The 25637-nt window shown below is 39.1% G+C and overlaps 2 protein-coding genes across 6 annotated transcripts in view; one reads left to right on the forward strand and one right to left on the reverse strand.

Annotated features, from left to right (window-relative positions):
• The window catches only part of IFT74 (intraflagellar transport 74), a 61565-nt gene that overhangs the window by 15950 nt on the left and 19978 nt on the right, over positions 1-25637 (forward strand). For all 5 annotated transcript variants that reach the window (XM_065549667.1, XM_005294747.5, XM_065549666.1 and 2 more), the window contains 5 exons: positions 11570-11708; positions 12621-12683; positions 14462-14605; positions 15352-15392; positions 21261-21340. In XM_065549667.1, coding sequence (XP_065405739.1) covers positions 11570-11708; positions 12621-12683; positions 14462-14605; positions 15352-15392; positions 21261-21340 — 467 coding nt within the window. The remainder of the gene's footprint in view (positions 1-11569; positions 11709-12620; positions 12684-14461; positions 14606-15351; positions 15393-21260; positions 21341-25637) is intronic.
• On the reverse strand, positions 80-10776 carry LRRC19 (leucine rich repeat containing 19). Its single transcript, XM_005294744.5, has 5 exons — positions 10652-10776; positions 7346-7438; positions 5039-5543; positions 4559-4774; positions 80-3112 (listed from the first exon to the last, which is right to left on the reverse strand). The coding sequence occupies exons 2-5, from the start codon at positions 7427-7429 to the stop codon at positions 2784-2786; spliced, it is 1134 nt and encodes a 377-aa protein (XP_005294801.3). The 5' UTR covers positions 7430-7438; positions 10652-10776; the 3' UTR covers positions 80-2783.

A 25637-nucleotide genomic window follows, 5' to 3' on the forward strand; every position in this document is an offset into this window, starting at 1 on the left:
GAAAAATATTGCCTGAGAGTTGAATGTATGCTCTACAAGCATTACTGAATAAAGTTTGTAAGAAATAAAACTTCAGTCATTCAGTCAACTTTTTAAAGTACAGCATAGTCCTAAAGTACATTTAAAATATTGTTTCAATGCATTTTAATAAAGAAGTTGATTTTTAATTAGATGAAACACATAAGAACATAAGAAAGGCCGTACCGGGTCAGACCAAAGGTCCATCTAGACCAGTATCCTGTCTACCGACTGTGGCCAATGCCAGGTGCCCCAGAGGGAGTGAACCTAACAGGCAATGATCAAGTGATCTCTCTCCTGCCATACATCTCCATCCTCTGTCAGACAGAGGCTAGGGACACCATTCCTTACCCGTCCTGGCTAATAGCCATTAATGGACTTAACCACCATGAATTTATCCAGTTCTCTTTTAAACTCTGTTATAGTCCTAGCCTTCACACCCTTCTCAGGTAAGGAGTTCCACAAGTTGACTGTGCGCTGCGTGAAGAAGAACTTCCTTTTATTTGTTTTAAACCTGCTGCCTATTAATTTCATTTGATGACCCCTAGTTCTTGTATTATGGGAATAAGTAAATAACTTTTTCTTATCCACTTTCTCCACATCACTCATGATTTTTATATACCTCTATCATATCCCCCCTTAGTCTCCCCTTTTCCAAGCTGAAGAGTCCTAGCCTCTTTAATCTCTCCTCATATGGGACCGGTTCCAAACCCTTAATCATTTTAGTTGCCCTTTTCTGAACCTTTTCTAGTGCCAGTATATCTTTTTTGAGATGAGGAGACCACATCTGTACGCAGTATTCGAGATGAGGGTGTACCATTGATTTATATAAGGGCAATAATATATTCTCAGTCTTATTCTCTATCGCCTTTTTAATGATTCCTAACATCCTGTTTGCTTTTTTGACCACCTCTGCACACTGTGTGGACATTTTCAGAGAACTATCCATGATGACTCCTAGATCTTTTTCCTGACTTGTAGCTAAATTAGCCCCCATCATATTGTATGTATAGTTGGGGTTATTTTTTCCAATGTGCATTACTTTACATTTATCCACATTAAATTTCATTTGCCATTTTGTTGCCCAATCACTTAGTTTTGTGAGATCTTTTTGAAGTTCTTCACAGTCTGCTTTGGACTTAACTATCTTTAGCAGTTTAGTATCATCTGCAGACTTTGCCACCTCACTGTTTACCCCTTTCTCCAGATCATTTATGAATAAGTTGAATAGGATCGGTCCGAGGACTGACCTTTGGGGAACACCACTAGTTACCCCTCTCCATTCTGAGAATTTACCATTTATTCCTACCCTTTGTTCCCTGTCTTTTAACCAGTTCTCAATCCATGAAAGGACCTTCCCTTTTATCCCATGGCAGCTTAATTTACATAAGAGCCTTTGGTGAGGGACCTTGTCAAAGGCTTTCTGGAAATCTAAGTACACTATGTCCACTGGATCCCCCTTGTCCACATGTTTGTTGACCCCTTCAAAGAATTCTAATAGATTAGTAAGACACGATTTCCCTTTACAGAAATCATGCTCAACAGTTTGTTTTTCTATGTGTCTGACAATTTTATTCTTAACTATTGTTTCGACTAATTTGCCTGGTACAGACGTTAGACTTACCAGTCTGTAATTGCCGGGATCACCTCTAGAGCCCTTTTTAAATATTGGCGTTTATTCCAGTGGGTCTATTTGAGGATAGATTTGGGCCATTAATGTTTCAAATTTTGTTTTTTATACAATGTAAAGATCTTGTGACTTTAAAAGTTTAATAAAAAATGATGAAAAATGTGGAGCATTTTGCTATCCACTGTATTTTATAAACACTTTTGTGAAATAATGCAAAATACATTTTTCTTCTAATATTAAAAACAAATGTCTATTTTCTCATTTACCATAAATTATTCCTTAAATAAAATGTTTTCCTATATCTCAACAACATATTTGAAAATCTTGAAGAGATTCATCTACCTGCAATTTAAACATTACCTGTCTCAGTGTTTTCTTTAAGTTATGAAAAATATGTACTGCATTGGCAGTTTTCAAATATTCATAACATGTTAACAAAAAAGACATCAGGCAACAGTGGCAGAAGATAAAAAGGTGGCTGGTATATAATAATGATAGTTTGTCCTTGGATGCATTCAAGTGGTGGAGGTGAGACAGCATTTTTATTTTGCTTACTCAAACAAATACTTTTTGTTTATGAATAAAGAAAACTGAGTTTGGCTTAGCTGGAAAATCCCAAGTGCTCTAATCAATGTTTTTAGTTTTGCCTAGTGGATAGAGCGTTGAATTGAGACTCAGGAGACCTGGGTTCAATTCCCACTTCTGCCAGTGGCCTCCTGGGTGACATTGGCATGTCACTTCCCCACTCTGTTCCTCAGTTCCTGGCTGTAAAACAGAGGTAACGATGCTACCTTTGTAAAGTGTTTTGAGATCTACTGATGAAAATACTATATAAGAAGTAGGTGTTATTTCCCCCCATTATAATCAAACAGTGAGATTTTAGTGTCAGACATATGGAGTATATGCTTATGTACTTTGAAATATTTGTTACTGTGGTAATACATGCACATCACCAGATTTCTTACTTCTACAGTTAATACAACATGTGCCACACATTTGTCCAAAAGAGAGAGATTGAGGGCTTTGAGTTCTATCTGTGATATATACTAGAAATATTTATATACGAGATTTTGAATGGATTGATCCTATATAATCAGCTATTGAAAAGCCAAATTATCATCCATTATATAAGAATTTAGACCTCTTCAGTTAATCCAGGGTCGTCTATATATTTGTCCTCAATAAATCCATCCTCGTCAAGTACAAATGTATGAGTTTGTTCAAATACTACAATGGAATCTTGCTCATTGGTATTTGATATTGATGGAGAAGTGCTCAGATCAGTTGTGAACTCCTTATCAAACATTTCTGGTTCATATTCTTTCAGACGACGGTGATTGTAGCTGATCAAGTAGAGGTACCACAGTGGGAATTTTATGGCAATAAAAATCAGTAGTGAAGAGCTTAGGACAAACACCAGAACACCAAGCAGAAAGACCCAACTTTTGCCAAGAGGTGGAGAACCTTAAGGAATACAAAAGAAAGTAAAATCACATTAAATTAAATATCTTAAACCAAAATAACCAGCTCCTTGCATAATACCCAAAAAAACTGATATTAATTGCTTCATGGCCCAATAAGGGATTAATGGAAACAAAGTGATAGAGAGAAGAATTCTTGAGACTCTTTGTACAACATTAATAGAATACTAATGTTTGGGCAACCAAAATCTCTGCATGGAGAACAAACTTTTTACGTGCGGGTACCTAAGTCCATATTTTCACCCTCTAGATACTCAGAATGTGCTGTGTGGCCAAGTTTAAATAAGTAACTTCTTTTCAGGGCTGAAGGTCTGTTGAAATGTTCTGGGCACATTCCTTGAATCATTATTCAGCTTTTAAGTGAACTTTAGATTCATCCCTGGAATAGGACAATAGAACGTGTAATTGACTTTCATTTTCATTTTCAAGCTTCAAGCTGACATGATTGCCCTCTAGAACATCTACATCCAGATAGTCACTTTTTAATTTTCTTTCATTTTCCACCTCTCCAGATATATTTCCTTTATTATGAAAATCCCAACAGATCATAGCTGCCAAGAATCTTTATTTGGAAATCTACCCTGTGTGTTCACAGTGCTGGCTAGTGTCCAGGGAATTATGGCAGCTGCTGCATCCTAAGGGATTTTGTGGCTGTGCTGGCCTCCTAGGTATAAAACAATCCAGAGATTGCCATCCCTTTCTCCCACTTCAGTCACTCATCGGTCCTATTGGTCTCTTTGTGCAGAGGAGAGAGAGTCTCAGGAGCAGGAAGTGGAGTTGCTACTCTGAGTGGGAAAAGGCAGGGGACCAGAATCATTTGGCTGGAGGATGAAATAGAGAATAAATTGTGGGTCAAAAGGGAGAGAAAGGGTATCAAGTTGGGGGGTGGAGGTGGTTCAAAATGGGACACCAGTGGTGGAGAAAGTGGTGTAAGTGCTCCTTCGTGTTTCCAATAGGGGTAGTGTGGGAACAGTCATGGTGCCCTCCCACTGAATACACCAGAGGTTAGGGATAAGGATATGGGTAAGTAAATCAGTAGACCTTGTTTACATACCAAGAAGAAAACTAAAAATAGGAAGGAGCCTATTTCAGGCATAGAAGATTGTGGGCGGTTTAACTGGGTGGCTTGATTGTAGTTCATTTAAAATACAAAGACTTGGATCGTTATTTGAACCTCAAATCTGCTTCTCACATCATTAGTTTATAGATATTATTTTACAATATTCCATAATGGAGTTCTAATTCAGGTCAGTTTTGAGCTCCTGATAAAGTTAAACATAACATAAATTCCACATAATGTGAACACAATATTTCTGTGCCTAGGAGCACAGCAATCCCCATATCCCTAACTTATTTGGAGAAATGTCCCATAGCACTAGTATTGGACAGTGCTATTATGAAGTATTAAAATAAAACATCAATACATCACCTGGATATGATGCATTGCTCCTAATATTGTTGTTTGAAGAATTGAGAGAGGATGTTAAAATGGAAATGATTTTAGGACTGATGGCAGATGTGGAAGGTGTAGTGATTGCTATAGAACCTCTTCTTGAGTCACAATCAGATTTTTGGATAGGTGCTGTCTTGATAGACGATTTGTTCCAGACATCTGGATATGCACACAGAGTATCATTTTCATGTTCTGAAAGTATGAATAATAAAAAGGTAATGAAAGATTATATTTATAGGGTCTGTGCTGCAGTGTAAGTGAGATATTGTGATATATAAGTGAGGTTCATTATTAATTAACAGTATTAAAACATATTTTATACATGAGGGCAAGCTGGATGAGGCGCAACCAGGTAAGATCAAGATAATGCTGGTTGATTGGAGAGAAACAAACACTGCAGAGGGATTACGTTTGTAAATATTGTAATGTCCTGAATGCTGCTGTTGTCAAACTTACCCATTGTCACATTTGAGGTATTCAACCATTTCTGTAAACTGAGCAGGCCACAGGAACAATTCCATGGATTTCCATTTAAGGTAATCAGTTTAAATGATGCTTTTACATCAAAGTACTTCAACAAATTGTCCTGTAGACTCAAAATCATCAGGTTTTTTAGCGATGCAGTTGTGTCAGAATCCAACTGGGATATTTTGTTATGATTTAGATACAATATGGATAGTTGATTTAGGCCTTTAAATGCAGCCTGTTCAATTGTACTGATATAATTACTACTAATATCTAGAACTGTGAGTTTTGACAGATTGCAGAAGGTATTATTATGCAGCACAGTAATGGCATTTTCATTCAGATAGAGTTCAGTCAAGTTAATAAGTAGCTGCAGAACCGTTTTGTCGGTATCATTTAAAGTAATGTTGTTATTGCTAAGATACAGTTTAGTAACATTTTTACTTAGGGAGGTAGGGATAGAAGAGTAATTCTTTGCAGATTCCTCACAAGTGACCTGTTGAAGGGAGAGAGAAAAACAATATAAACATAGAAAATTACAAATTATTTTCTAGTAGGGAGGGTTGATGGTGAAGGAGAGAGAAACAGTGACAAGCACCTGCAGTGCAAAAAACCCTTGTAACCAAGTGTACCAACTCTTTGAGGTCCAAAAGGAAAGCCGTCCTGGGCCTGTACTATCCTATTCCTGATTTTCTTAGTATATCCCACAAGTATATTTTTGAGGTGGTGGAAATCATCTCAAGCCTCGTCTACACTACAGGGAAAAGTCGATCTAAGCTATGCAACTTGAGTTACGTGAATAGCATAACTCAAGTCGATGTAGCTTAGATCTACTATAGTGGGATCCACACTACGTGATGTCGATGGGAGACGCTATCCCGTCGGCTCCCCTTACTCTTCTCGATCTGATGGAGTACAGGAGTCGACAGGAGAGCGATCTGCGGTCGATTTAGCGGATCTTCACTAGACCCGCTAAATCGACCGACGATGCATTGATCACCACGCATCAATCCCCCTGTAAGTCTAGACAAGCCCTTAGTGAAGCAGTTTTGGAGTGTGGAATTCCAAGACAGAGAGGTGAAACTCCCCTCTGTGGTGAGGGGGTAAAGCTGGGAATTAATGACCAAGAGCAATTAGGAATGTAATGTGAAGTTTTGGCCAGGCCTGATGGGAAGGGGGCTGAGTATAAAAAGAACTGCCTTCCTACATAACCAGAAGATCCCTGAAGAAAGGTGTAGTGACTGAATGACAGGAAGGGGGCAAGAGTTTGAGAATTAACTCATTTTTTGTTCCCTCTGTAAAGATATTTATTTTAATAAGATTTTCAGGCAGACCTTTTGGAGAAGGATTGAGTTCACTAAAGATTAAATCTTTATTGCAACCAAGACACTAATTTGATTTTCTGGGTTGAAACTAACCTACCTGCAGTCATCTCAGCTCTGAGAGCCTACTGTCCTGATTTTATTCTGCCTACCAATGAGTACGCTGAGACCTGTTTTATTTTTACAAGATGGTGGATTTCTCGTGTGTGTGTGTGTGTGTGTGTGTGTGTGTGTGTGTGTGTAATTTCCTCTCCCACAGGTTAGTGCAAAAGATAAATAGCAAAGTTAGTTCTAGACATATAGGCAGTGAGTCACTTCCTTAATGTAAGCAGAGTAATCAATATAACCGCAGTTTAATCACCTGACTGTCCATCATGACACCCAAAATATAAGTACAAGAAGGAGGATGCGATTCAATTAAAATTCTCTTTGGAAAGAGTGAGGTGAAAAATTAAATTCCATTCTCTTATTACTAGTATTGTTTTCAAAAGCTGTGGGGCTGAACTCCGTCAGCACTCTTGGCTGAGGGTGCCCAGCAGCTTGCAGTTTTTTGAGCTTGCTCCAAAACTGAATGAAGTCAGGGAAAAGACCGTTGACGTCAGTGGGTTTTGGATCAAGATCTGAAAACATAAACATATCAAACATGTTTGCAATTCAATAAATTACCAAGTGCAGCCTTGTCATAATGATTTGCATTGCTTTATTGTGCAATTAAAAGAAAGCCATGTTGTTTGTTCATTTTCTACATGCTTCCACCATCAAGTTGTTGAATATATATATCTCTCCCTCCCTCCCGCTATAGCTTTATGTAGGCTTTGTATATATACACACCATAAAGTATTGAGGTGGTTGAAGATGGGACTATTGTTAAAATACATAATGTCTTTGATCTACAAATTCTCATGTAATTTCGATGGAACTTCTACAAAAATGAGCAAAAATTAAACAGATTAGTTTATATGGTTATAAAACTTACAGAAAGAGAAGTAATATTGCAGTCAGTCTTGACTGGATTGGAAAATAGTGCTCCAATCCAGATCATTAGCCAAGGGATTTTCATGTTCAAAATCTGGAAGAGAGAATATTTTTGCATGTTAGGGCCAAAATTTAAGTTGTTGTATTAGTAGTTTAAAGGCATGCTCCTGGAGAAGATGGTTTTAGTAATGTAAACAGAAGTGTTGATTTATAGTTGAAACAAATGATTCATCATAACTTATTGTGTTTTTGTCTTACGTAAATATTGCCAAGAGCCTAAATAAGACTCTAATTGGAGAGAAAGATGTGTTTTAGCCAAAATAGCTGCAGCCTTTATTGAACTGAGCCAAACCTGAAACCAACCAGGCAGCTTTTGTGCAATCGATCAGTATATGTGGTGACGAGCACGGTCAATGGAACTCATAAGCTGTCTATTATTCGTGTCATAGGATAGCCCCCATGCACCGACCTATTCATCTATGCTTTGGAGCTAGGTAACCATGGTGCTCAAAATGCTGTGTTGGGGTTTTTGAACAGGGATACACCCTATCTATTGGAAATCATGAGTGCTTTCCTTACAGAGGCTATTCATTTTAAGATTAACCTACCTCAGAAATTGTGCAAATGATACCTGGTCCATCTGCTCCTTTGAATCAGGGTTTATTGGCAAGATAAACCCATCAAGTAATAAAGTAAAAGTGATTGCAAACCATTTAAGCTTTATTAAAGTATACATGGATGCAGCATCTTTGGATTTTCAAGAAAGGCAAAAATCCTGTGAGGCAAAATCATCAGAGATGGAGAAATAGGATTCGGCAGGAAAACCAGAGTTTGGAAAAATTTACTTTATCACACCTTAAGGAAGTTGAATCTAGGCTCCTTCAGACATATGCAGTGCAAATTTAGGGACTGTATTCTAAATAGGCACTAGGAGTGATCAGGTTAATTACAGACCAGTAAACCTTACATCTCTACCTGGCAAACTGGTTGAAACAATAATTAAAAATAGAATAATAAAACATCTGGAAGATTATGATATAATGGGGTGTAACCAGCATGGTTTCTGCAAAAGGAAAATGTATTCACAGTCTTCAAACTTGTTAGTAAAGTTGTGGATAAAGGAGAATGATATGAGATAATTTATTTAGACTTTCAAAAGGTCTTTGACATGGTCCCACACAAGAGGCTGATAAAAAACCCTAAGTAGTCATGGGTCAAAAGCTAGCTAGGAGACAGAAAACAAAGAGCAGGATTAAATGGCCAATATCCATCATGGTTAAAGATTCACAGCAGGTCCTCTGTTTAATATATTTATAAAGGGGCTGGAAAAGGGGAGTGAGTGGCAAGCTAGCAAAGTCTGCAGATGACATAAAGTTATTTAGGTTAATCAAGACCAAAGATGACTGTATGAGTACCTTCAGAGAGACTTAACCAAGCTAGGTGAATGGGCAACACAGTTGCCCCTGAATTTTAATGTTGGTAAGTGTAAGGTAATGCACAGTGGAGGAGAAAAAGTTAAAAACTCAGACACCTTACAGGGTTCTTCCATATTAACTATATAAACCCTGAAAAAGGACCTAGACTCAACTGTGGATGGTTCAGTGAAGACATCTGGTCAATGTGCAGCTGAGATCAAAAAAGCAAACGAAATGTTAGGATGAATAAAGAGACTTTCCAGCCTCAAAATTATTTCTTAAAGCTAGGTCTCAATTCTTCTCGAAGCTAGTTAAAGGAAGCCTTAGCCAATCTCGTACCATGATAGCAGGCCTAGCCATTGGCAAACTTGTTTGCTGGGCACATTGGCTTATAGCTCTTTATCTCAAATAGTACTTATGATCTCTTTTACAGGTGTGGGCTGCTGACCCAACCTAGCTAGTTGCTTGTCTGCCCCCTTAGGAAGATGGGGATTGCTCTAGCAAGTTGTGTATCTCCACTGTTGTTGGAAATGTACATCTGCTAGATTCACTCCACAGGCTCTATAGCAAGGGTTCTCAACCATTTTCTTTCTGAGGCTGCCCCAACATGCTATAAAAACTCCATGTCCCAACTATGCCACAACTGTTTTTCTGTATATAAAAGCCAGGGCCGGTGTTAGGGGGTAGCAAGCAGGGCAATTGCCTGGGGCCGCACACAACAGGGAGCCCCCGCGAAGCTAAGTTGCTTAGGCTTCAGCTTCAGCCCCAGGTGGCAGGGCTTGGGGCCCTGGGCTACATCTTGTGCTGCAGGGCTTTGGCTTTCTGCCCTAACGAGTCTAATGTTGGTCATACTTGGTGGATCCCCTAAAACCTGCTCACAGCCCTGCAGGAGGCCTCGGACCTCCTGGTTGAGAACCACTGCTGTATAGAAACTTTCAGTTATCGTAAGAATATAAGAACGGCATACTAGGTCAGACCCAAGGTCCATCTAGCCCAGTATCCTGTCTTCCGACAGTGGTCAATGCCAGGTGCTTCAGAGGGTCTGAACAGAACAGGTAATCATCAGGTGAACCATCCCCTGTCGCCCATCACTGCAGCATACCTGAGATTTGTGGGTTTCTCTGCACACCTAGGGAGGGCAGGCTATTAAAGCAATCCTGACTCAGAATATTATTGCAATTTGAAAAGGGGAAACAAATCTTTACAAGTTGCTAAATGGTGAAAATTATCAAAGTTGTTCAGTACATCTGAATTAAAGGGACACTGTAAACTCAATAAATCCATTTCTGTCTAAAAAATTTTCCTTTTATAGTCAGTCAGTTTCTTTTGCAATGAAAAGACCCATATAATCATCAACGTAAGAGCAGAAAGATAAAGGATTATAAAAAATTCACCATATACTATTTGAAGGATGATCTATTGGAAAATAGATTTTTTTTAAAATTAGTCATTTTGCAAAAAACTCAGGCTGGCAGCACATCGTTAATATCTTGACATTCTCCTATGATCTGAGCCCATAGGTGCTTTCTTTGAAAATGTTTCATAAATGGCTTTTTAGGATTTTTCATTTCACAGGGATGTGTTCCTTTACACTTCCTATATTAGTTAAAAACAATAAAATATGCAGTTTTCAAGAATAAATTGGGAAGAAATGTAGTTTGTAAAATCAGAAAATCTTTCCTTTCCAAAAGACTACGGTTGTTTTCTAATCTTCTAACAAAGCATAACGCAGTCGCTTGGCTTGTGAAGGTTCATATTGATTGAGGAACGCAAAGCGTCTTTAATGTATGATCTATTTCCAATCTGACAGCCAAATTATATAAACAAAGTATTTTCCCACACACTTAAGATATTAAGTTGGTTTCGTAAAAAAATTCTATAAAGTATCTTACCTTTCTATTTTTTCTGAGAGAGCATATGTGTAGTTGTGTGTTTCCTGGGCATTAAAAAGAAGTGATGTGTTGCAACAGCACTTTACTTTGTTTTCAACCTTTGTACTCCGTGAACGGGCAGGTAGCTAAAAATAAATAAATAAAAGACTATAACTCCCTTAGCAAAAGATTGACTAGGTTGCGCAATTTCTTATAGTCACTTAGATTTATTTGGATGTACGGCCAATAAGGAAGTCTGGTAATGATATGTTTAGGCCTCAGAATTTCTGATCACATAGGAGAAATCAAGTTAAAATATTGCAGGAGTTTACACAAAGGATGAGTTGTGGTCAATTAAAGATACTTCTAAGAGAAGAGGTTTATTTTGTAAGTGGAATCTAGTCATCAGATAAGTAAAATCTTCAGATCTTTACAGATGTGCACATTTTTAAATGAAAATTCATGGTTTGCAAACCTCATCTTTTTAGTTTGCTAATTTGTATATAATTGTGATGTAATTGAAGCAGCTATCTCTAGTAGTAGCTTAAATCTGTCACATAATCCCTCTTTATTTAGGGGGAACATTGCATGGTATGTCAACATTCAAAAAATTACTTTATGATAGGTTTGACCCTAAAGTTGTTTTGTGTTCAAAATTCACATTGATTTCAGTGAGTTAAACTTGTGTAAGGACAGAAGAATCAATCCAGTGTTATACAATGTGTATCATATATATTTCAAGCAAAATATCTATGGTAATGGTGCACTTATTTTATCAGCTGGAATATATTTATTTTATTCTGGGGAAAGAAGTTAGTTGTATATTTTTTGTGTGAAATTTGATTGTTTCAAGGGGTACAAAGCATGGAATAAATAAAAAGTATAAGTAGTACCTAGTACAAGTAACAAAAGTACTCTTACTTTCCTCTGTTATTACAGCAAAGAAAAGTTAATTCAAGCAGTGGAAGAAGATATTGAGCGTGAAAAACAAGTAGCTGATGACATAATAAAAAATATGTCTCAGGAAAATCAAGCTAAATACATGGAGATGAAGGCTACAAATGAAAAACTGTTGCAGGTGGGTTTTGTCATATTGTTTGTCTAAGATGTATGTGAAATTAGCTCGATGATTTCCACTGTATAGTTTGGAATACTGAAGAATTTAAGATCTGATTAATTTAAAAGGAAAATTTCAGGTAGCATTATCACCAACATTTCAACTTTGTGCTAATCCATGAAAATCAGAAAATGAAATTGACTAGAAACAAAATAATACTTAGGACTTTCCACCTGTAGATATCAACGTGGTGTACAAAGGATAGATCATCCTCTTTCTCCTCCATCATTATTCCCATTTTACAGATGGGGGAAATAAAGGTGTAGAGGTTAAGGCCCTGATCCTGCAAACAGTTAGATGCTTAACTTTAAACACATGAGTAAAATTAAGAACAATTATAAACTATGCAGGATCCAGACTTAAATGACCTACCCAAGGTCACATTGCAAGTCAGTGATAGAGCTGGGAGCAAAACCCAAGATTTCTAATTCCTTATCCACTACAGTAACTGCCTGACATTCACATAAATGAAAATGACTGCAAAAATTAAACTTAGATTTTTAAAATTCTTTCAGTTTGTTATCTAAAGTTTAACAAAAGAGATGAGGATATTTTTAAAATATATAATATTTTTTCAACAGACACTTTCCCTTCAAAAAAAAAATTGATGAAAGGGGACAATGGTTCATAATTATAGCCAAAATACAAGTAACAATGATATGAATCTTATTCACAAAGACTCCAGTACTGCAAAGTCAGTGAAGCTCTGCCTGGAGCTGTTTAGAGGAAGGGGTCTTAACCTATTCACATATATACCTAACAAATCAACTAAATGTTCTACAGCATTTGCAAGTATAAAATGTGTAGAATAGGGAAGTAAATCCTCCTCCAGTGGTAATAGTTACCTAAACTATTCATGCTTGTTTTCTTTAGGAATTAGATGCTCAACAACAGGAGTTGGATGGACTAAATATAAAGGAAGACACTCTAGGAGCTGTATGTATGAAGATAAATAACTGATCTATTTATGTTAGTAAATGCATAAAAAAAAAAAAATTCTTACGGCAACAAAGTAATCACAGTATATTTTTGTCTGTAACTCTTTAACGGCTTAATCCTGCACCCATTGAAGATAAGGGCAAAGCTCGCCTCTATTTTAGTGGTGTGGACTCAGCCCATTAATTTGTATAATTTTATTTTTATCAGATAGGGCCAAAACCCCACCAATTACAATTTATAACTTATTTTTGCTAGGTGTCAGATAATCAGATAACTGTATTTCACAGCTAGTATATCATACATGTGAACGATAGCTCAGTGATTACATCATAGATGTAAACTAGCACTTTTGAAAGTATTAAGAAAATCACTCTTTTTTGTGCTAATAGAGTAATTGTTTTTTTGTGTGGATCTAAACAAATGTCCGGGAGAATAGAATTCCATCAACAAGCAAGATCAGGGCTGTAACACTGTCCTTCTGTGGCCACTTTTCTAGCCTATGTGCTGGAACACCAGCTGCAGTCCTTCCAAACCCCAACATAGGGGCTCCTTCTTATTGTACATCTGTGTATGAGCCCAAATCAGTGGTCCCCTCCACAGTCACTTATTTTGATCTAGTATCGGTGCTCCACTGAAGGTCATCTTGCATGGTAATTTCTCCCACTCCCATCCTTGCAGAAGCAACATAGTGCTTAAGTAGCATGCAGGGGCTTGCTTGTACTCCCTAGCCTGAGCTAAATTTTGCCCATGGTGAATATACACTGTGCTGTCACTTAAGTGTGTAGTAGGCCTGTGGCTTTCCTCCATGTTTTCCACTGCCTTGGATTTGCTCCTCAGAAAGAAAATAGAACATATTTTACCACTCTAGCATTCAGGATAGCAAACTCATATAGCTATGGTGACGTTTCCTTTCTAAACTCTATTTTTCGGTTACCCTTAACAGTGTCAGATGTATTCTTTTGTGACATTAGAAATCAGAGAATTACTTTTAATTTTTCTCTGAATATATACATCAGATCACTCACAAACTCTTCTCCCCGGACAGTTGAGAGGTTTGCAATTTCTCCGTACGACTCAGTCTTCTTTAATATGTGCGTGAGTGACTTCATCTCCCACTTTGAAAGAACTGGCCTAAATTCCATAGCAGGGGTTGTGCTACACACATACAAATCAATAGGTTTAATCCACTGAAGTTGAAGATTGCCTGCAATGGTCTCACAGAGGAACATGCGCCCAAAAGTGTGGAAAAGATGTAGTGTATATCCTCAGAAAACAACAGTTACAGTGAAGTAATTTCCTCTTCTCTTACTTTCACAGGTCAGTGGCATAGATATTTTGACAACCCCTTCAAATATTAGATCTTTTGATGTGTGCATGTGCCTTGATATCATAGTGAAAATGTCTTGGCCATGCAAGGCCTTTCTGCCCCTTCCCCCATAAAAGTTCCTTAACAGAGATTATCTTCCAGCAAAGAAGGAGCAGAAATGTACTTGGTAAATTTGGAGCTCCATTAGGGTAGACCTTCATAGCAAGACATAGCCTAATAAAGCACCCAGATAGCACTGAGATGCTCAGAAACTGTGCTTAAGGACAAGATCCTAGACAGCCAGATTATATGGGTGGTCCTTTGTACAGACTTCACTGTACAGTTGCCAAATAAACTTGTTTTATTAAATATGTGAACTTTGCTAAATAAAAATACAAGCACTGCAACAATTTCTTACCTACTAGAAATGTGTCTAACCAGTAAGTGTGTGTTTGTTTGTTATATTCAGGAAATAGCACATTCCCAGGTAAAACAAGAGGCAGTGCAGCTGTATGAAAAACTTCATGGGCTCGAGGAACATCGGGATCAAATGATTGCTGAGGACAGGAGTATGGGATCTCCACAGGAAGAAAGAGAGAGATTACTGAAACAGGCAGGAAAACAAAATGATTATTACATCTTTTGTTTACAAGGCTTTTTTAATTCAGTGTTTTTTAAAGAATGAAAATGTTAAAATACTGGGCTGAATTCTCTGCCATGATTCTGGCCCTTTTTGCTCTTTGAGCAACACAAAGGGGCTGGAACCTGGATTAAGAATTATCTGGTGGGGTGGAGCTCTCAGCTAATGTAAAACTGTCAGAGGCAGCTCCTGTTCCAGTCACTTTCACACCAGGTTTTCAGGATGGAAAGAGAGCACTCGGGTGGGAAAATTAGATTCATTTTCTTTAACATCTTTCTAACTCAAGACTAAAAAGTTTGGGAAAGATGAGCTGTTTTATTCATTAAGGACCCGGTCTTGCAACCTTTTCTGGTGTGAGTAATTCCTACTAAACATAAGTAGTCTGATTAATTTAAATGAAGCTGTTTGCATGCGTAAGAAGTATTCATGTGAGTAAGTGTTGCAGAGCATTAAAGTTTAAAATAGGTATTGGGAAAGAAGAGAAGCACGGGGAGGTAGCTGAAATGATGACACCACTAAATGATAATATTGCATCTTTTATTCAGCAAAGCAACCATTGTAGAAAAATGATTTCCAAGCAGATCTTTGGCAGGCTGAGCCTTCATTCCTAACATAACTGAGTTAATCATTTGGGTTTGTGCATCTTTTAAATTGTCTCTCTCTTTTTTGTCTTTGAATTTATTCCCCATATTGAAACATTTCTTGTTCATTTTTTATAGGTTAAAGAAGATAATCAGGAAATAGCAAGTATGGAAAGACAGTGAGTACTTATGTTATATTGCTCTTATAAGCCCCGCTCCTGCCAGTGGGTCCACACATTATAAGAGAAGTGTCTGAGCACAGGATTAGGAGCCAAGCGTTACTTTTTGTTCTCATACAAACTTCCTCTGTGAAGTTGAGCAAGTCATTTATCCTGTTTGTTATCCTGCTGTGAGAATTAGTTAATATTTATAAACTAATAGATAAGTGTTGCTTGTAGCTGTTATTATTAATAATCTACAGTAAAATTTAATTAAATTAAGTTACTAAAGCATTCTATACGTATTATGCTTATATTCACTAAAACTACTGTATTTGAGGATCTCTTGATGTTTACTTTAGAAACTCAGCTGTTTTTTAAAAAAGTCTGAGTTTAAATTTAGCTAGCAATCTCAACCTGGAGACCGTTTAAAAATTGTTTAAAATTATTTTTAAAAAGTTTTCCCAAAGTTTAAGACATTTGACTGGCTTGCTGCTGTGTTGATATGTGCTATATAAATCAAATGTCCATGAGACTAAAAAAATAATTTATATGCTTGCTTCCATAATTTAAAACTGATATCATAACTTGTTTGAATACAAATATTTATTGATACAATTAAGCCCTACAACACAAGTTAAATATTGTCTAATCCATATTTATGCAGTAGGTAAACTGTTTAAAGTAGGGCTGTCAAGAGATTAAAAAAAATAATCGCGATTAATAGGCACTGGGCAGCATTATCGCCTGCAAATGTAGACACACTTGTCTGTCTTAGCGATTGGCTGAACAAGAAGTCAGGACCACTGACTTGTAGGCTTCTCTGCTTTGGTACCACAGAAGATGACACCATGTCTGCTGGCACCAACAACATTGACTCTTGCAGTGTCGGCGATACTGGCACCAACAAGGTCAGGAGGTCCCTGGCAGCCGCAAACGTGCATAGGAGCTCCTGATAGCAGTCCTCTGGGCTCCCACAGGAGGTCTAACAGATTGTGCAGGAACTTCCCTTTGAAGGATCCTTGCTCTTTTAGGAGCAGACATACTAAGCCCGTGGGTTAAAAGACTTGAGGGCAACATTAAAGCCCCTGGGGTTGTACACCCTAGCCCTTTTCATGAAGCACTTCATGCCTCAGCAGCCCCTCCAATATTCTGCTTCAGCTGTCCAACAGGACCTGCAGAGACTGAAGACTAGAGGCTATAGGTATAGACCACCTCCTCTTTCTACCTCTGCTTCAGTGCCTGTCCCAGCTAGACATCCAGGGAGTTGTAAGCAGGCATTTTGATGGGAAGCTCGAAGACATCGTACCAGTTCCCAGGATGCCAGACACAATTTTTCATTTGTTTGCAAACTGCATTGCCCATTTCATCAGCTCTTGGTCTCATAGCACTATGACCTGTGGGTGCTGAGCACTGTAGAGGTGGGATATACCTTCCAATGTATTTCCTTCCCACCTTCACTCTCCATCCCTCTGCAGGGACCCCTCTCACAAAGAACTTCTGGTCCAGGAGGTTCAATTTCTTCTTCAGGTAGGAGCCATAAAGGAAGTTCCACAGAATTTAAGAAGGAAAGATTTCTACTCCCATTATTTTCTAATCCTGAAAGCCAGGGGAAATCTCAGGTCTATTTTAGGCCTGCATCAGCTCAATAACTATCTCAAGAAGATTACGTTTTGCATGGTCACCCTGGCATCTATAATTCCCTCTCTGGATCCAAGAGACTGATATGCTACCCACGATTTAAGAGATGCCTATTTTCATGTGTCGATATACCAAGGGCACAGAAAGTTTCTCAGACTCGTAGTGGAGTACTCATATTATCAGTTCATGGTGCTATCTGCAGCTACTTGGGTGTCTGGCTGTGGTAGCAGCGATCCTCAGAAGCTTAGGAGTGCAGGTCTACCCTTACCTGGATGACTGGCTAATCAAGGGCCAGTCCCAAGCTTAGGTGATATCCAGTGGTGCAAGTAAAATCCATGTCTTACCAGTGTTGGGGGGGCCCCACTAGCTAAGGGGGGCACGTGACCCTCCATGTGACCCTCAATGTGAATCCTCACCACCCCTGGGGTCCCCACGCTCTCCGCGTCCCCTCCCCACATCTATCCCATGTTTCCCGGGGCAGGGGGGGCGGGCAGCTCTATCCTCCTCCTGATGCGCCGGAGACAGGGCTGGCAGGGGCAAGGCTGGGGGCCGGCGGTACAGCCACCAGAGGAGCTGCCGGCATTCTGCTTCTTTCCCTGCTGCTGCGTCTCCCAGCAAGGAAAGGAGCAGAACTCCCAACCCCCCCCCCCCCGCGCTTCCAGGCATGGAGCTGTGTCTCCATCCTTCCTTGTACTACAGCAACAGCCCTGCTGGAGACTGGGCTGGGGGGCAGGGTTAGGGGTGGTACAGCTGCCGGTGGAGCTGTCAGCAGTCTGCTCCTTTCCCCGCTGCCTCTCCCAGTGGGGAAAGGATAGGGTGACCAGATGTCCTGATTTTATAGGGACAGTCCCGATATTTGGGGCTTTTTCTTATATAGAGGCCTATTACCCCCCACCACCTGTCCCAATTTTTCACACTTGCTATCTGGTCACCCTAGGAAAGGAGCAGAACCCCCAGCCCTCCTGCTTCTGTGTCTTTCCGGTACGCTGTACCAGCTATAAATAGCTTGCTAGTATGGCATACCGGAGCATAACAGCCTACTTGTACAGCTGGTTATATCCAGCGTTCATCTTATTCAGTCAGCCTTCAAGGCCTTAGGACTACTGATCAATGCAGACGAATCTATCCTTTGCCCATTGCAGAGGATAGAGTTTATGGGGGCTTTGTTGGACTCTACCCAGGCCAGAGCTGTCCTCCCAGAGTCGAGAATCCAATCTATTTGATCTCTTGTGACAGAACTCAAGATTCATCCAATCACAACAGTCCAAAACTATATGAGACTCCTAGAGCACATGGCCTGATGCACATATGTAGTACAACATGCCAGGCTGCACTTCAAATCCCTTCAAACATGGCTGGCCCCAGTGTACTTGCCAAACCATCTGCATTTGGACACTGTGCTCATGGTACCTTCACAGGTTCTAATTTTGTTGAATTGGCGGTTGACTCCTATCAACATTTGCGTGGGTGCTTCCTGCGCCCTCAACTATCAATGACTCTGGTCTCAGGATTTAGGATGGCTCTAGGATGGGGAGCTCACCTGGAGCTCTGAACTCAGGGTCTTTGGTCCTTGACAGAGCTCGCTCTTCATATAAATGTCAGCGAGATCAGGGCAATTCGTCTTGCCTGTCAGGCTTTCCTACCTCATATCAGGGGAAGAAACCTGCTTGTCCTTCCGGACAACATTGCAGCAATGTTTTACCTGAACAGATAGGGAGGTGCTCATTTGTCCCTCCTATGTCAGGAAGCAGTTCACCTATGGATATTTTGCATAGCCCATCCAATCAACTTCAAGGCCACCTGTCTTCCAGGGGTGTAGAATAAGCTAAAAGATCTCCTGAGCAAGTCTTTCTCCAGTCACCATGAATGGTCTCTTCACTCGACGTAGCCAGAGGCATTTTCCAGTAGTAGGGGACTCCCCAAATAGACCTATTTGCAAACAACAGAAAATGTCACCAATTCTGCACTCTACAAAGCCACAGTCCAGGTTCCATCACAGACCCCTTCCTGCTACCCTGGATAGGAAAGCTTTCTTATGCTTTTCCCCCAGTCCCACTTCTACGCAGAGTGCCACTAAAGAGCAAGCAGAGTCACACCTGGGTTATATTAATAGTCCCAGCATGGCCCCACCAACCCTGGTTCTCCACTCTACTGGACCTTTCAGCGGCAACTCCAATCTCACTCCCGTTACACCCAGTTGGCTGCTTCTCCCAAACCCGTGAAGCCTGAAAGCTCCATGGTTAAATCCCAAAGAGCAGTTCTCCAGGTAGCAGAAAGCTCTCCACCAGAGCCACTTGTCTGTCAAAATGGATGTTTCTCTATCTGGGCTTGTCAAACCAGAGTTTCACTGATTCATTCATCCATCCATCCAATACTTGCCTATCTCCTGCACCTGAAACAGCAAGGCTTAGCAATTTCCTCTGTTCACCTGGCAGCAGTATCAGCGTTCCACCCTCACATGGATAACTGTTCTGTTTTTTCTAATGACATGACAATTAGATTCCTTAAAGGCTTGGAAAGATTGTACTCTCAACTAAGGGAGCCAATTTCCCCTTGGGAAGTGAACTTAGTTTTGGCTAAATTCATGAGACCGCCATTGAGCCTCTTCCTAGAGGTTATATGTGCTGCTTATACTACTTGGAATACACCTTTCCTGAAAGGTGATCTTCCGAATTGCTATCACTTCTGCCAGAGGGGTCTCCAAACTACGCACCCTCACATCCAAACCACCATACACAGTCTTCTTTAAAGATAAGGTGTACTTACGCCTTCATCTAAGGTTTTTGTCTAACGTAGTTTCAAATTTTCATATCAGTCAATTTATTTGCCTGCATTTTACTGCGAACCACATGCAAATAGGGATGAGCAATGGCTACACACATTAGACAAGCACTGGCATTCTACATAGGACCAAACCATTCTGGCAATCCACCTAACTGTTCGTGGCCATAGCGGACAGAATGAAAGGTCTTTCGATCTCCGCTCAGAGAATTTCATCTTGCATAACTTCTTGTATCTGCACATGTTATGATCTGGCAGGCATCTCTCCTCCAGACAAGCTGACTGCCCACTCTACAAGATTGCAAATATCCTCAACAGCATTCCTGTTGCAGATGCCTATCCTGGACATTTGCATAGCACCAATCTGGTCATTGGTACACACTTTCTTCTCCCCTTCTCTACCATCACTCAGTATTCAAAAGATGATGCCAGATTTGGTCGCTTTGTATTGTCTGTGCATATATAAACTCTGATCCGTCTTCCTATTTAACTGCTTGGGAATCACCAAGAGCAGAATGCACATGTGCAGTCACTTGAAGAAGAAAAAATGGTTACTAACTTTTCATAGCTATTGTTCTTCAAGATGTGTTGCACGTGTCCTTTCCACGATCCACCCTTCTACCACTCTGCATTGGAGTTTCTGGAAGGAAGGAACTGAGGGGCTCAAGGTCAGCTGGGCCCATCAGCAGAGGGTGCTCAAGCCATTCCGGCAGGTACCACTGAGGGAACAAGTTTCTGGCGACTCTGCGTGGGGTACGCACACACCAAGAGTGGAAAGGACATGTGCAACACATCTCAAAGAACAACAGTTATGAGAGGTTAATAACCTTTTTTTCTTTAAATCTCCTAGAAACTATGGTGTACAATTTTATTTAAATATTCACAGTCACAGGCATTTTGTGGATTTCTTTTTAAACCGGGTAACCAACATTTGATTGGCTAGTAAGTTGCTTAAACAGAATTCTTGGTAACTAAGAAAAATTATAATTGATAAAGAATTATAGCTGAAGATTTACAGAAGAATTTCTGAATGTAATGTAATTATTTAATCCATTTGATTATAGTCTACAGTGTTTTACATTTCTTAATTAATAGTTATACAGAGAATTTTATTTAAATAAAAATCACTATTTCCTGCTGCGTTATGCCATTTGTTGTCTCTCTGTAAAGCTGTGTAACAACCAACAGAGGGACCCATATAGTAACACAAACTGAATAAGAACTGAATAATTGTAGTGATTCTGTTTGTTTCACAAAGACAAAAGGTTTTTAGTCCAAAATGAGGCGGAAACAATGTGTTTAGTACATTGAGAGACCATGGTGAGGGGTGCCATACAAATGCTTGTTATAATGACAATGACCAATACAGTCTGTTTACTATTTGTATTCTGATCCTTCATAGTGCCTCTTAAAAGCTAACCATTTAATAGCACAGTTTTAGCTACAAATTTTATTATTTATTATTAGGCTGACAGAAATAAAAGAAAAAATCAACCATTTTAATGATGTCATTCGACGACTTGACATGGATCTGGAGGAGCATCAAGGTAATAGCACCAAATTCAAAATAGAATCTAAAGAGCCAAATTTACAAAAGTTGTCTTTAAGTTTGCATGTGGTTTGCAATTTGGGGTGCCCTAAAACTCTGATTTGCATCTGCATTTGCGTAGCCTGATCTGGAAGGGCACAAACTCCAGTTTGTAGATATCCAAAATGGTGAGTTCCTTAAATTGGCTTGAGGCCGGAAGTGTGGTTCTGGTCAGTAAAATAACTGTATCAAAATAGCACTTAGTGTACCTGTCTGTTTCTTCTGTGTTGCCCCAATCATATCTGCATGGCTTCTTGAGGAAAAAACAAGCCTTTATTACTGGCACCACTGTAAAAGTAGTATATCACCAGAAAAACAAAATACTGTATTTTTTTGTTGTCTTTGATCTCTGAAATATTGTCAGTTAATTTGGATTTTGGAATGTTTATTGCTTGTAATGAACAATGTGTAATGTGAAACATGAAAATGGAGCTGAATTCTTCCTTTGAAGCGTCAGATGTTTTAGCCCCGGCCAAGTAGCAGAATAACAACTTGATTGACCAATGCTTTGATCAAGTATGTCAGATCATACATTTTCTGTCCCTGACAGTCTACACAGTAGCTCATTCCCTGTTCCATAGCAACTGGAGGCAGTTTGACTTTGAGCTAACAGTGGTCCATCTCTGAGTGATTGCTTATTGACTGGAGCTTAGTGCTAGTGGGCTTAATGAGTTACTAAGCTCACCCCAGTTTAAAAAAGGTCTTTCTAGCCTGATTTAGAACGAGTCGTACTCCGGCGTTGGAAGACTTAGTGTAGGACTGAAATTGGCTTGAGAGCCTGGCTTGGGCAGAGGTCTGTTCCAATTCTGAGAGATTCAGTTTAGCCTAGGAGTCTAATCAAGGCTTGTGTAGCTTAGTCCAGCTGGGGAAGCTTAGTTTAGGCAGATGCCCAATTCTGTTCACCCTGGAAACTCCGCCCAGGGAAAGCCTTGTTCTAATTCTGGTGGCTCTTACTTTGACTGGGAGCTGCATTATTACGATGCTGCTGCAGGAGTCTCTGTAACAGAAGTTATTTTGTTTCCTATGAGACCTTTAAATTAAAATGTGTGTGTAAATAAATATAATATTTTTAACTCTCCTGAGTATTTTTTCCTCTTGAGAGGAGGCTCAGCACACAATCTGACCTCTAGTTTCTTCGAAACGACAATAATTATACTGTGATTGAGCTTAGCTTAAACAATTGCATAATACTTGTTGTTTCTCTTTTCGATCTCTTGTATGACATTTCATTTCCTATTACTGAAATGTAGCATTTTCATTGTTTCCCAGAGAAATAGCTTGTTATTGAAAACATTTATTTATTATTAATTTCCCTTTTCCAGATAGCAGTAAGAGCTTTACTATTTTGCTTTTATTTTTCTTTTCATTTGGTTTCCAACACTGTTATCTTTGTATCCTTGGATGAGTATAGAAGGTAAGGGGTGAATTGCTTCTTAGTTTATAGTTTAGCAACAACTGCATAGCAACCAGTCCTTTAGTTGCTGGTCCTCCATTGCACTTGCTCTGCTGCCATCATTTGTTTTCTAAAGACCTTTGTTTAAAAGAAGTGTATGAAGTACATTTAGTAGAACTGCTGACACCCTGATACCTGGAATGGTCAGTAGAAGATAAGTATTACATGCTGAATGAGACTACCTTGTATATTTATCTGATAGCCAATAATGTTTCCTACAATCTATATTGAATCAGGAATGTATTGGGCACTGACCTTGTTGGTGCACTGTGGGGACAGAGCCCACCTGGTCTAAATTGTCATAGCTCCATGGACAGACAACAGTTTACACCAGCTGAGAATCTGCCCCATGAAATTTATTTACCATATTTTTCCTTCATCAGCTTTTTATCTGTTTAAAACATCACTGCATGACTACTGTATTTTTGACTGGGAAAGTAATGATTACATAACTTGTCCTCACAAACTGTGCTTAACCTGGTCCTTGACCGTAAGTTGTACTCATTTGAAACTTTTGTCACCCACACTTTTACAAGGTAGACTAGAGGCTTATAGCACTTGAAGTTAAGCACATGCATATGTGCTTTGCTGAATACACATGAATTTACGCATGTGCTTAAATTCTTTGGTGAATCAGTGCCAACTTTCTAATTATTGTTAACAGGAACAGCAGCTGGATAGCACAAAAAGAAATTTCCAAAACAGTAGCTGAAATAGTCATTCTCTCTCATTGTGCTCTGGACTGCTGCTGACTTCTTCTGCCCATTTCTTGTGTGAATGTCGAGAGCCAAGGTGCTTCTTGCAAAAGCCTCTGATTAGAGGTTTTTAGTGGGACCTACAATGGATTTGAAAAGTAAAGCAGTGCTGTCCAGAGGTGGTCAAGTTTATGGGAGAATTGCTCAGTAGTGAATTAGAGCACTTGGCAAACTGATTCAAACACAATAGGAAGAAATTAGAGCCAATAATATTATTAATGGTTAGGATGTAATTTTTTCAATGTACTTCTGTTATTGGCGCTCAGTACACAAACTATCAGTGCAACTGGGACTATGTTAACTTATATTTGGCCCCAAATTTAAATTTTATATAAATAAGCTTTTTATAACGCCTCAGTTCAATAGCAACATTTCATAAAATGAAAATGTCAAGTGAAAACAGTTGATTTTATACATCTAAAAATTCCTTTGCAGCATTTGAAATCCAAATATTTCACAGCTAAAAACATGAAAGTAAAAGTGACTGTTATAAACAAAAGTAAAACTGACTTCATTGATTTTTATTGTCCAAGCGGAAAAGCAAGTAATTAGGATTTTTAAAATTTTTACTTTTAATCATCTAAAATAATATAGGTTTAAAAAAAAAAAAAAAGTCCACTTACAATATGTGACTTGTAAGTTGGCAGTGACATTTAAGTGACCAGTCACAAGCTCCTAATAAATCAGACTTCTGGAATGTAGTCTGCAACTGAAGTTTAAAGTATGTTATTGGTAAAATAATTCAAACTTTTGAGCTAAACTTATTTATATACTATGGACATTTTAAAACTAGTGCTATAATTCTTTAAACTCTTTTAGATTTCTTACAGTGAGCCTTAGCATGCTAACCATGTAGAGTGATGCACAGTCTTCTTGCAAGTGGAATGGACTTCATGTTGCTAATTTACCCCGTATCATGAAAGGGAGAGTCAGCAAGAAACAAGGCCACAGCTGCAAGGAAACTCAAGCAAAATCACTGTCCCTCAGAGGCCACTGGTTATGCGTATTGTTTATATGCACTAGATAAAAAGGAAAGCAGAGAGGATGTAGATGTAAAAGACTTGGGGGGAAATGTGCTTGCTCAGTTAAATCTATATCCAGCTTTTCCTTTCCTTCTGTGCTTTTTAAATGCTCCGACATATGTTGAAATTAGTGATAAGACTGAATTTCAAACCAGGCACTTATTAAGTTAAGGCTGCCACAACATGATGAACTTGCCCCATCTTCTTGAAATTTTGCAGCATACATAGTAAGAGTCTGCCCCCGTTCTGAGACTCCTTAATTGAAGACTTCTTGTAACCCAGTATTTAGGTACAAAGGTGGCTTGAGATAAGGCCATCATGGTATATGTACTGATACTGTCACTGTTAAAAACATTCTAACGGTCTTACCTTAGCATTATTTTAAACACTTTTTTTTTTCATTTTGTTCCCATGCTGAAGTGAATTGTGGTACCTAAACCCTGTTCACGTTAGACTAAATTATGGCTTGCCACAAGCCCTGAATGAAGGGAAGCGCATAGCTGAACTACTTTAAGAGCAGACTAGTAACTAGACTGTGATTCAGAATCACAATCTGATCTCCAATTTCCCCTTCCTCCAGCAGGGTGAGTAATCTGCACCAGCCCTAAACTCTGCTGTTATTATTATTATTTATTTGAATTATTGCCAGCACAGCTATTGTGGCTGGCACATTGAGTGTGGAGCCAAAGCTCCCCACTAATTGCTTGTTTACTCAGCCTACTTGAGCAAGAGAAGTCAGCCCCGTAAAAGCTGCTTTTCCCCCCGTGTGGCTACTTGCTATATGAGTAGTGAATGCAAGGCATGCTTTCTTGCACCCCGGCACAGGTTAACAGTGAAAGTTACAATCTGATCCAAATGGTTTAAATAAGAGGTGTACACAATGAATTTGACGCTCTGAATAAACATTTATATAGTCTAGAGCGTGTTAAAAATATTTTAAAAAAATACAGTTTAATTAATGTACACAAATTTGTCAGGAAGGATACATTTCCTAACTTATGCATTCAAATTCTCAGCTTAATCTTG

This window comes from Chrysemys picta, chromosome 6 (genome assembly GCF_011386835.1).
Source record: "Chrysemys picta bellii isolate R12L10 chromosome 6, ASM1138683v2, whole genome shotgun sequence".
Lineage (NCBI taxonomy): Eukaryota > Metazoa > Chordata > Testudines > Emydidae > Chrysemys > Chrysemys picta.

Excerpts from the sequence above, each read along its gene's own strand:
- LRRC19 (XM_005294744.5), bottom strand. The coding sequence starts at position 7,429 with ATGAAAATCCCTTGGCTAATGATCTGGATTGGAGCACTATTTTCCAAT. Across the intron at positions 5,544-7,345 it reads GCAATATTACTTCTCTTTCT|GTCACTTGTGAGGAATCTGC; the intron begins GTAAGTTTTATA and ends TCCCTTCAACAG. Across the intron at positions 3,113-4,558 it reads GAGCAATGCATCATATCCAG|GTTCTCCACCTCTTGGCAAA; the intron begins GTGATGTATTGA and ends GTATTCCTTAAG.